Source organism: Notothenia rossii, assembly GCF_949606895.1.
Source record: "Notothenia rossii genome assembly, chromosome: 4".
Lineage (NCBI taxonomy): Eukaryota > Metazoa > Chordata > Actinopteri > Perciformes > Nototheniidae > Notothenia > Notothenia rossii.
Genome location: NC_136902.1, coordinates 88,065,817 through 88,077,588, shown reverse-complemented (window position 1 = coordinate 88,077,588; position 11,772 = coordinate 88,065,817). Strand labels below are relative to the sequence as shown.

Here is an 11,772-nt window from a genome sequence, read left to right as displayed (position 1 = left end):
TTAATTTCTCTCTTAAATTATCTCTTGTCTTGTCTGAAAGGATCGATTGGAGACTTGTGGCTTGTACTAATTAAGGGTTTGAAGTAGTAAAAGTAGAAATACTACTAAATACACATTCTGAATTTAAAATTCTACTTAGTACAGTTCTTGAGTAAATTCACTTAGTTACATTTCACTAGTGTTACTGATAGTGAAACCTGAAAAAAGTCCACTGAATCACTCCCAGCTTCCTTCTGTTTCCCAACAGGTTGAAGTCTACCGCTCATAAACTGTGACTCACACAGATTATACATGTGTATATTCACTGACAGCTTGATGAACAGAGGGACAGTACAGATATCAGACTTTATTATGTGCTCAGGTTACCGGAAATCAAAACTTTAAAGACAATCTGTGGGAGATTCTACTGAGGTAAAACCATGGGGAGCTGGGCTAAACTGAAGTCCTCCAGCTGGGCTTATCACACTGCAGTCCTGTCGCTTTATGGGTTCTTTGCCTACTGCAGAGTAGCAGAGCCTTTTCTCACACCATACCTGATGGGACCAAACAAGAACATCTCTGGAGAAGTGGTAAGCATGTCAGACCCGTACATGAACCACACGTAGAGTCACTGAAGGCATGTCGAGGACTTATATTTTATTAGCAGCTCTTATCTTCTCTTCTGTTCTGAGATATGCCGGCTCTAGACAGCAGGAAAAAACAATGTTCCCTGTATCAGGATTGTTAGTGGTGAAATATATATTTAGGTCCTTTACTTCAGTAAAAGTAGAAATACTCTGCTCTGAAAAAATACTTCATTACAAGTGAAAGTCCTGAATTCATAATGTTTCTTATTAAGTAGAAGTATTGCCGGCTAAATGAACTTCAAGTATCAAAATCAAAAAGTACCCGTGGCTGTTTTGAAAATATTATAATATTATAGAATAATACATTATTCCTTCCTACTTTTTAAAAATATATGTGTAGTAATGTTCTGCATTGTATCACATAGAAATGTCATGTGTGTTTTATGTAGAAAGTAGATGGTAACTATCAGGGTCAAATAACTGCAGTGGAGTAAAAAGTACAATCACTGTTCAAAATGTTAGGGGAGAGTAAAGTAGCATCAAATGGAAATATTCAAGTAAAGGATGACAACATAGTACTTAAGTACAGTGATGTCCTGAGTTACTTCCCTCCGCTGTCTCCGATAGGTGACCAACTACCTGTTCCCAATCTGGACCTACTCCAAGCTGGCGTGTCTTTTGCCCATCTTCCTCCTGACGGACTTCCTGAGGCACAAGCCCCTCGTCGTGGTGCAGGGTCTCTTCCTGGTCACCAACTACGTCCTGCTCTGCTTCGCCCCAGGGCTGCTCGCTATGGTCTTCCTTCAGGTACACAATACAACTGATGAACATAAAGATGATTATTAATTATGTCTCTCATCATGTTACTTTTTTTAAATGAATCTTTTGTTCAGTTTTGAGCATTTTTTTGTACTTGCAACGGTTTGATTTCTAGCAAACGCTGTAGATGTTTGTTTCGTCTGGATTTTGAATGTTTTCTAAATGTTGTGTTGTGAAGCTGGTGATGTCTTTTCATTTTCATGTGTTGTGGTACATTTTTCTTTTTTTATTGCATTATTTTGGAAGCGGCAGTGCGTTTTTCCTATTGGGTCAGTTTTGGGCTGTTAGCGCATTTGCCACCGTCAACTAACTTCTAAAGATAGATTACAACATGTTGTGCATTGCTGTTAAAGGTGCTTCATCATTGGCTCTCATTTAAAATGTTCCATCCCACCAACAGTTCAACTATGGTGTAGTGACTTCCACAGAGGTGGCCTACCTTTCCTACATCTACAGCGTGATTCCCGTTGAGAATTACCAAAGAGCCACTGGCTACGTGCGCAGTGCCATGCTGGTTGGATATACGTTTGGAGCGAGCCTGGCCCAAGTGCTGGTCTCCGTGGCAGGTAGGGCCTTTACCGATAAAAACTGAAGAGCAATGAGATTTTTCTTGATTCTTGAAAAAAATTGATATATATATTCCGATTTGTTTTGATGTAAATATATGAAGATGATCAGATAGCCCTATTTAGATGATGGATACTCTTAAAGACAGATAAATATCTCCTTTTACGAAATGTCTTCAACAATTCGAGCGAGCTCTTATGAAGTATGAACTCTAATCTACAGAATTGGACTTATTCTACCTTAATGCGATCTCTCTGGGGACTGTAAGCATGGCTTTCCTCATCTCCTTCTGGTTGCCCATGCCCCAGAGGGGTCTGTTCTTCAAAGGGAAAAAGGATGCAGCTGTGGGCTCCAGTTCCCATCAGACCGGGCCTCTGGGAGCAGACAGGCCCGAGGAAGCGGTGATGGATAAGGAGGAGGTCGGCTCCAGGCAAGAGAAGATGGAGCTTGATGGCAGCGGAGGATGGCACAGCTGGGAAAATATGGCCACTGCAGGCCATCTACTCTGGAAGAGCTTCAGGGAGACGTATTCTTCAAGGCAATTTCTTTCTCTCATATATTTGAACCATAAACCGCTAAGCACGTTTGCATACCCTGTCTTTATGATACAGTAGTTCAATGTATTTTACTGCAGCAAATAAACACATCATCTCTTCATCATGATTACTATCAGTTTAAATAATGACCACCGTGCAGGAATGTCATCTATTGGTCTCTGTGGTGGGCTCTGGCCACAGCTGGATACGAGCAGATTTTCAACTACGTCCAGCTCATGTGGGACCACATAGAGCCATCTGCTACATCATCCATCTACAACGGGGCGGTGGAGGCTGCCTGCTCCCTTGTGGGTAAGAATCGCTTTAAGTCTGTAATAATAGAAAGAGATAAACATAAAGAAAGAAAGATGCATTTTGGTGCTCCTATTTCTGGTTGGAAAATATTTGAGCCTATTCATTCTGATTCAGTATCATCATGTAAAAACAGGATGAACAATCATGAACTCAAGTTGGGAGTTTGCTCAGAATAATATGCACAAAAGCACCTGTAAAAAATAGTGAAAGTTGCCTTTTTGACACTGAAATCTCACAGAAGTTAAGATAAGTAAAACAAAAATAATTAAGTTAAAGACGCCCTATGTGCTTTTTGGGGGTTTCACTTTGCTATAGTGTGTTAGGTTTGTGGGACTCCTTTGTTTATTATATCCTAAGGGGCGGGACATCTGTAAGTGGTTGACCAATCACAATAGAGCAGGCCAGCTAACCAACCAGAGCAGACTGGGCTCTGGTTTCAGACAGAGGGTGAAAAGAGGCTTTATGAGGAAAAATAAAGAGCTTTTTAAACATTGAAGTATAACATGTCCCAGTAGAGACACTAGATACTGATATGAACCTGAAAAGGAGCAGAATAGGGCCCTTTGAACTTTGTTGTTGGTCTGTGTAGAGTGGTAGGGTTTGTACTTAAGAATATGAATATGAATAATACTAACATACTGTCGTTGCTGCTACATTTTACTGCCATATGGTAAATACTTGTGTATGCTGCTCTTGCTCTTTTACACTTTTTGCATATCATGTATTTTGTTTTTGCTATGTTTGTAAAATGTAATTATCTTAAATGTTTTATGTGAGGGAATGAGCTCAAAGCTAAATCTGGCACTGTTACGCTTGACACATTTGAATGTTTTAAGTGTTCATTACTGTGCATTGTCCCTGCCAAATAAAAAATTAAATAAAAATAAAAATACGATAAAACACTGATCAGCTGAATGAACATAATACGTAAGGGTACATGAAGGTATGTGCAGGTGCGAGTGAAAGTCGTATACATGCAGTGCAGGTTGCTTTCACATGGGTTACATGGTTAACCCTTGATTGTGCATGTTTTATGGGGGGGCAAAGACTGCAGCACAAGCACATTTTATAGAGTAAAGTGGAAAAAAAGAGCAACAACAATGTAATTAAAAACGGCCATGTCTTATGGAACGTGGACCTCTAGCTTGCCATAGGAGAAAACGTGGGTATTTTTCAAATGGAAAACGTGAATTTAGAAAAGGGAATGGCAGCACCATGGTCCTTTTGGCTTACGCTCAACCTGGCTCAGCATGAGAAGAAGAAGAGTAATTGCTTCAATTAAGGAGATAGAGATAGGAGGTAATGGATTCTCAGATTATTGCTGACAGTGGATTCCAAGAGCCGGGTGAAAGCTGCGTAGGCTAAAGAAACGTGTGTGCATAAGTTTAGGAGCTGCGTTCAAATAAATAAGTGTGAGGATGAATGAATCATGGAGTAGGTGTTGTCCACTGGAATACCTTACCGATGATTAATAACCCCTTCTGCTCTGTGGGACAGGTGCTATAGCAGCCTTCTCCGTGGGCCACCTGAAGGTGACCTGGGCGGTGTGGGGGGAGCTGGCGCTGGGCTTGTTCTCTGCAGTGGCGACGGGTGCTGTGTTTCTCATGGCGCTCACCAGCAGCATCTGGGCGTGCTACGCTGGTTATGTCATATTCAAGTCCTGCTACATGCTCCTCATTACTATCACAACGTAAGCTCACTGTGGAATATCACCATGTCCGTTTCTTGTTTGTTTTTGAAAACCAATATCTCTGCATATGGAGGAACCAGTGGTGGATAAGTTCTCTGATTTCTCTATTTTATTTTATTTATTCTGGGTAGCTAAAACTGTATTGGATTAATATGTTGTATTCAAGGGGGAGAAGATGGAGCTGGAGCTTAACACCATAAAATGAATGTAGTGGAGTGAAAAGTAAAAATTGCCTTCAAAATGTAGTGGAGTAAAAGTACTAAGTAGCATAAAGTGAAGTTAGTTTCATTCCTCACGTTTTTTCTTTTTGAAATATTAATAACTTATCTTTTTAGATTTCAGATTGCATCTAACCTCTCCATGGAGTGCTACGCTTTGGCTTTCGGTATCAACACTTTTGTAGCCATTTTACTGCAGACCATTGTAACACTTGTAGTCGTTGATGAAGCTACGCTGGGACTGGACATTGTGACGCAGGTGTGTGCGTCAGGAATCATTTCTGTCCTTTTTCATTTCAATGACAGAACACAAGGAATGTAACTCTAATTGGAGGAAGAATGTAAGATTTATTTTGGATAACTAAAATGTGAATAGAGGGCGACACCTTGTGGTTATCCTTCACTATGACATGTTGACAGGTTTTCTTGAAAATGTAGGCATTGCATGACTAAAATAATGATGATTTGACTGACTGAGTGCTCTCCCTGCAGTTCATCGTCTACGGCAGCTACTACGCCTTCATCTCAGTGCTCTTTCTGATCCGAGGGACATACACCGCCTGCACAAATCAGAGAAGTCCTGAACTCACACAAAGCAAGGAACACGAGCCCAGTGGGGATGTGATCTCTGCGGAGCGTTTCTGAACAACATCAATAAACTGTTACAGTCTAAATAATACTAAATCAAGCAGGTGGTTGTTCCATTTGTTCCCTGAGGAATACAATGGTAATTTCTCACTGGTCTCTACGGATGGGATTAGGGCAACGTGTGAACTATTTTTGAGATCTTAACAAAAGTAGAAAACATTTCCGAATTCTCACAAAAAAGTCAGAATTCAGATTTTAATCTCAAGACTAAAATAAAAATCTCTTTTGGTTAAATCTAAAATGAATCACACGTGGCCCTTATCCTCTTCCGTAGATCTCAGTGTAGGCGATACTTCACACTCGAGGGGGTTGATCTACACATTGAAAAATGCACATGTGATACACAATTATAACATCATTTAATCATTTTACATGCGAGCAAAAATTCCACCCAGTGTTTTAAAAAAAGGCCCATCTGTTCTTAGGTCATACATAAACCCAAAAGAAAGAAATCCCAATTAAAAAAATATATTTAACTTGCAACTTATTTGTCTTTTTCACTGACGTGAGGACCTGTCTGCTGTTGTCTGTTTTGTAACAGACAACTAAAAAAGTCTTCAGCTTGCACCTTTTTTGACATTTTGCTTATGCATTGTTGCTGACTGACCATGGGGATATTTTTGATATTACCTTTACAATAATCTAATCTAAATTAAACAGCTGCAATTACTACTGATAATAAGTCCCGATTTGTCTCGTTGGTTTGTGACACATTTATCTTGGCTTGAAGGTCGTCAGGTGAGAGCTGCTCTTTGACCGGGTAGTTGATTTACAAAACAACACTTCAGACAACCAGAAGTGTTTCCAGGCAAGGAGGCAGCGTGGAAGAGAGTAGCATGCAGAGCAACATAAACACATACAGAATACACACCTGACAGAAAATGGAGGCAGTGAGGAGGTGGCAGGCAGACTGGAGGTATCCCACTACTCTGCTGTGTATCTACGGATTCTTCAGCACAGTGAAACCCCTGGAGCCTTTCCTCACCCCCTACCTGACCGGACCGGACAAGAACCTGACAACAGAACAGGTAAGAAAGAGAAATGACTTCAGCTAATCATCAGGCAATACGTAATCAGGATACAAAAATAGGTAACTGTAATCACTACATAAAAAAGAAGTAATCAGATTACTGTTATTTAAAAAAAAATGGTGGATTACAATCTAAAAAATAGCATTGTTTGTTGTAAAAGGATCTGATGTTATTTCTTCTCTGTAGCTGTACTGTTCTATAGGCTAATACTTCAAGTGTGAATCTATACTTCTACTGCCTGAATCTGCTTTATGATTTTCACTTTCTTTGGTTAATTTGTTCAGTTTTTAATTCAGTAGGTATTCATAAAATAGTGTGTGTGATCTTAACTGTGTGTATTAAAATAAGACGGAGCATTTTATCTCAGCTCAGATTTTATTTCTGCTTTTTTTTTAATTGTAGTATGTGCTCATGTGTTTCGGTGTTGGTGTAGGCTACTGTCTGAATATGCTGAATGAAAGGGAGGTTTTTCCTATAAATAAAACATCTGAGCACATAGACACATTTTTGACCCTAAATATCATGGTGTGTTCTTTTCTTGAAACAAACTAGTCATCTCGCATTTTTGCTTAAAGGTTTCCCAAATGATTAATCAAGAAAGTAATTAACCATATTTAGCATTGCTCTGCTAGAAGGCCTAACGACGTGATTACTTTTCGAACTGGCAGAAATTGCATTTACATGTTAAATCATTACAAAATAACAAAGTTGGTGAAACACTTTTTAGACTTCAGTGCAATCCTCATTAATTGAGCTATAAAAATCAATATCATAAAACCTTCGATTCAGCTATGTCATGTCAACATGTAAGATAAAATAAGATAAGATAAGATAATTTTTTAATCCCTGTGGGGAAATTCACTAGTTCAAACAGCAACAGGGTATGGATGGAAAAAAAAATACAAATGAAAAAACACTATGAAATAAGAAATGAATTAAAATGAACATATATACATATCGTATGTACAGTATCTATGTTTCCTCTTCAGGTAAACAACCAGATCTTCCCGGTGTGGACGTACTCGTACCTCTCGGTGCTGGTGCCGGTGTTCCTGCTCACTGATTGGCTGCGGTACAAACCGGTGGTTATCTTCCAGTGTCTCTCCCTCTTCACCACAACGGCCATGCTGCTCTGGCTCAGAAGTGTCGCAGCCATGCAGGCCATGCAGTTCTGCTACGGGGTGGTGACAGCCAGCGAGGTGGCCTACTTCTCCTACATCTACAGGTCATTTTCAGAGAGCTGAGCAAGGCACTAATACTAGCAGTGGTGGAAAGTAACTGAGTACAGTATACTCAAGTACTGTACTTAAAGAGGCCCTAGTATGCTTCTTGGGGTTCTCCCTTTCCTGTAGTGTGTTAGGTTGTTGTGCATGTAAACGGTCTGCAAAGGCTAAAACCCCCTAAAGTTGTTTAGAGACATGTCACAGTAGAGGCACAAAATACAAATATGAACCTGAAATTGAGCATAATATCAACTTTAAATAGAAGTTTGAATTATTTTTACTTAAAGGTGGGGTAGGTAATTTTGGAGAAACCAGCTCGAGTGCGCTAGAATTTGAAAATACACAGCCGGAAAAAATCTGCCACTTCCTTACAGAGCCCCTCCTCCAACATACACGAACGCGCACATGACCAATGAGGGCACGAGATAAGTTTGCGCACAGATGGAAGGCTGACAGGCAGGTAGGCCATCCAGTTACTTTAGCCGGGCCGGCTCAGATGATTGGTCGTGCTTTTTACAGCACCACGGCTTCCACAGATGATATTTATTTATGGATTTTTTGTCAAAGCACTTCAGATATTCATTGCTATCGGGATGTTAATGGCATTCTATGGAATATAACAAAAAGTGTATCTCGAGCCGGTTTCTCAAACTTACCTACCCTACCTTTTAAGGTTTTCCATTTAATGCTACATCAGGTAAGCTAGATGTGACAGCTTTAGTTACTTCACGGATCAAGATATTGCAATAATAACACATGATAAAATTTAAACATGTGTCTCTAAAGACAATACTATTGACATAACTGTAAAAGGTACAAAGAGATACAATAATGTGCATTTCAAACAGTAAAATGCTACTTGATGCAACAATATTTAAAATGTAATCATGTCAGACATTTAATATATCACATATGGAGAACATTTTTCAACTTTTTTGCTGATGATACTTTTCTGTATTTCTACTTAAAGGTTTTGATTGCAGAACTTGTAATGGAGTATCTTGACATCAATGCATTGGTACTTCCACTCAAGAAAAGGGTTTGAATGCGGGGAGGTACCAGGGGGTTACATTGTGCTTTGTTTTGGATTGTCATGTCATGTTGCATTTCTTCCTTAGTGTGGTGGATCTGAAGCGCTACAGGAAGGCCACGTCTTACTGCCGCAGTGTGCAGCTGCTGGGCTACACCGTGGGCTCCGTGCTGGGCCAGCTGCTGCTCAGCTTCCAGCTCATGTCCTACGACAACATCCTGGTGCTCACTCTGGTTCTCACCTCCATCGCTCTCCCCGTGGCCTGCCTCCTGCCAATGCCACGGCAGAGCATGTTTTTCCACAGAAATAAAACAGTGACAGAGGGGATAAAGACGCATAGAGACGGGACTGTGGATTCAACAGAACCCTCACGGAGAGCAAAGGTCTCCCTGGAGGAACCAGGAGAGGAAATGGTGGAGAAAGAAGCAGGAGAAAGAGTTGATGAAAAGGATAAGGACCTTGAGGTTGGTGCAAAAAGCTGCAGCCAAGTCCTCCTCCAGCTGTGGAGGGACTTCCTCCAGTGCTACTCCTCCAGACAGCTGCTCTACTGGTCAGTGTGGTGGGCGATGGCCACCTGCGGCTACAACCAGACAGCCAACTATGTGCAGGTCAGTTATCAAAGCAAAAAAACGAAAATGTTCAGCTGTACACCTGCTTGGTTTGCATAGTGAGCCCTTTAAATGGGGCCCTAGTATGCTCTTTCAGGTTCATATTGGTATTTGGTGCCTCTACTTAATGATCCGACTAATGTAAATTGCAGTTTCTGTGGGAGCATGTGCAGCCTTCTCAAAATGGCAGCATCTACAATGGAGGCGTGGAGGCAGTGTCCAACCTGTTAGGTGAGCAACATCCAGTGGAAAGTATGCAGATCCTTTACTTAAATCAAATCACATGTCCATTACATGTGAAGATCCATAATTGATAACGGTACTTAAGTTAAAAGTATGACCAGGAACACGTAGTTGAAGTAGTAAGAGTAAAAGTACCCATTGCAGGAAAGCAGAAATATTCATGTTTGATAAATAGAACTATGACATTATTTATGAACAAGTGAAGAAAACAATTATCAAAATTGCTTTTTTTTGCTTATGACATAATTTGATGTCAACTCACTCATTGTATTGGGTAATTAAATATAATAATGGAGTTTAATCTACATTAAAACAAATATTTCATTCAGTTCATATTTTTGTATGTAAAAGTCTGAATTTCTAAGCTGTGTGGTTCAACAAAAAGTATGTTTTCCTCTCACATAAAAATAAAATAAAAAAGTAAATTGCCAGTAATTCTAATACTAAGATAAAAAAGCTACAAATATTTAAATTATTCTATTATACCATATTCAAAGTATGTCATTGATTATAAAAAGGGCTTTAGTGCTATATATATCAAACCCATTTTCAAATTGTCATCTCTACTATAAAACCAGATGGGTGTGTTTTGCAGGAGCAGCCACAGCGTACGGTATCGGCTTCACGGAGGTGAGGTGGGATCAGTGGGGGGAGCTGGCTCTCGGGGGTTTCTCTGGACTCGGAGCAGCAGCACTCTTCCTCATGACCTTCATCAGAAACATCTGGGTCTGCTACGCCGGATACATCGTATTCAAGTGCCTGTACATGATGCTGATAACAATAGCCATGTAAGAGTTGTCTTATCAAAAGGGAGACGTGTTTATTATTGCAGGCAGAACAGGAAATCGTGCATTTAAGTAAACAGTCCTTCTCTTTTAGGTACCAGATTGCAGCCGACCTGACGATGGAGAGGTTTGCTCTGGTGTTTGGAGCGAATAACTTTGGCGCGTTGGCTCTGCAGACCATCATCACCTCTGTGGTGGTGGACAGCAGAGGGCTGGGCCTGGGCATCATTCCTCAGGTGAGGAGGCAGATCAGGAAATGTCACTCAGGTCTTCTGCAGATTAAGTGATGGTCTGTTTCTTGTTGCAGTTCACCATATACGCCAGCTACTTCTCACTCATCGCTGTCCTTTTCTCACTTCGGGGACTGTTCACCATTTGGAGAAGCGACAAAGAGCCCACTGCTGCCGTCAGAAATGACCCTCCGGACTGTGACGAACACAAATTCTGAATACATGGGTTTTGACTTTGCAGAGTTAAAAGCTTCAAATTACTGACTGCAACACCATGAATATAAATCTTTTTTTTTTATATATCTATATACAAAACAAATGTACACGATTCTCCATACATCAATATAAATGAATGGTTTGGTCATTTCTTCTTATTTAAAATTCATTTTAATATATATATATATATATATACATACTGTATATATTTACACATTAACTTAAAATTCTCTAATACCCTAATGCAAGTGGTTTTCAGCCCAGCAGCCATTCTCGACGTTATACCAGAAGCTTTGTGACCCTCTGTCAGCAGGAGGGGAAGAGGCAGAGAAATGAGACCCCCGCCCGTCCCTGACGACGCAGATGCTTCTTTATCTCTCGCAAACAGAATAGGTTTTTTTTTTTTTATTATTATGGGAGACCTACGGTGGCCGACCGGTGCAAACACGTTACACCGACCCAACACATTTCCATATAGGGGAAGCAAGCTGCAGTTTCCAAAAATGATGTGAACATAAAAACACAAATGTGCAAACACATGCAAATGAAGAAACCTCTCGCCACCTTAAGACATGCAGATTTGCTCTAAGCTAACTAGCTAACGTAGCTAACTTAGTCATTTACAGATATACAGTATATATATAGATATATATATATATATATCTATATATATATATATCACTGTGAATAAGAATTTTGTATAGTTTAGTATTATTTTATGTTTGTTTAGCTTCTCCCCTTTTTTATTTTCACATTATGTCTGCATGATAGGTGTCCTTTAATATGCACTGACAGTAGATGTGATACCATGTGCTGTCACAGGAAGGAGCTGTTGTGCAGCTAATATATGGCAAGCCATTTGAGTATTTATTCCACATCCTTGATATCAGACGGCAGCTGTCTACACTAGTTGGCTCTTTGATTCCACTTGTTAGAGATATGGTCAAACTAATAAATACTCAAATGGCTTGCCATAGCCGTCTGATATCAAGGATGTGGAATAAATACTAAAATGGCTTGCCATAGCCGTCTGATATCAAGGATGTG

At 40.1% G+C, this 11,772-nt stretch overlaps 2 protein-coding genes across 2 annotated transcripts; both read left to right on the top strand.

The window, feature by feature from the left end:
• Positions 1-320: 320 nt before the first annotated feature.
• slc19a3b (solute carrier family 19 member 3b) lies at positions 321-5,835 on the top strand. Its single transcript, XM_079679642.1, has 8 exons — positions 321-569; positions 1,194-1,373; positions 1,786-1,951; positions 2,175-2,490; positions 2,649-2,800; positions 4,301-4,493; positions 4,829-4,970; positions 5,204-5,835. Exons 1-8 carry the CDS (start codon positions 420-422, stop codon positions 5,354-5,356), a joined length of 1,452 nt encoding a protein of 483 aa, XP_079535768.1. The 5' UTR covers positions 321-419; the 3' UTR covers positions 5,357-5,835.
• Positions 5,836-5,984: 149 nt separating this feature from the next.
• On the top strand, positions 5,985-11,565 carry LOC307038260 (thiamine transporter 1-like). Its single transcript, XM_079679641.1, has 7 exons — positions 5,985-6,387; positions 7,380-7,615; positions 8,732-9,251; positions 9,404-9,482; positions 10,090-10,282; positions 10,374-10,515; positions 10,587-11,565. The coding sequence occupies exons 1-7, from the start codon at positions 6,241-6,243 to the stop codon at positions 10,725-10,727; spliced, it is 1,458 nt and encodes a 485-aa protein (XP_079535767.1). The 5' UTR covers positions 5,985-6,240; the 3' UTR covers positions 10,728-11,565.
• Positions 11,566-11,772: the final 207 nt, after the last annotated feature.

What these genes read in the sequence shown, in the direction of transcription:
- LOC307038260 (XM_079679641.1), top strand. Translation starts at nt 6,241, where the DNA reads ATGGAGGCAGTGAGGAGGTGGCAGGCAGACTGGAGGTATCCCACTACT. An exon ending in AGACAGCCAACTATGTGCAG is followed by an intron (nt 9,252 to 9,403) that starts GTCAGTTATCAA and finishes TGTAAATTGCAG; the next exon opens with TTTCTGTGGGAGCATGTGCA. An exon ending in GGCAGTGTCCAACCTGTTAG is followed by an intron (nt 9,483 to 10,089) that starts GTGAGCAACATC and finishes TGTGTTTTGCAG; the next exon opens with GAGCAGCCACAGCGTACGGT.
- slc19a3b (XM_079679642.1), top strand. Translation starts at nt 420, where the DNA reads ATGGGGAGCTGGGCTAAACTGAAGTCCTCCAGCTGGGCTTATCACACT. An exon ending in AGAACATCTCTGGAGAAGTG is followed by an intron (nt 570 to 1,193) that starts GTAAGCATGTCA and finishes TGTCTCCGATAG; the next exon opens with GTGACCAACTACCTGTTCCC. An exon ending in AGGGAGACGTATTCTTCAAG is followed by an intron (nt 2,491 to 2,648) that starts GCAATTTCTTTC and finishes ACCACCGTGCAG; the next exon opens with GAATGTCATCTATTGGTCTC.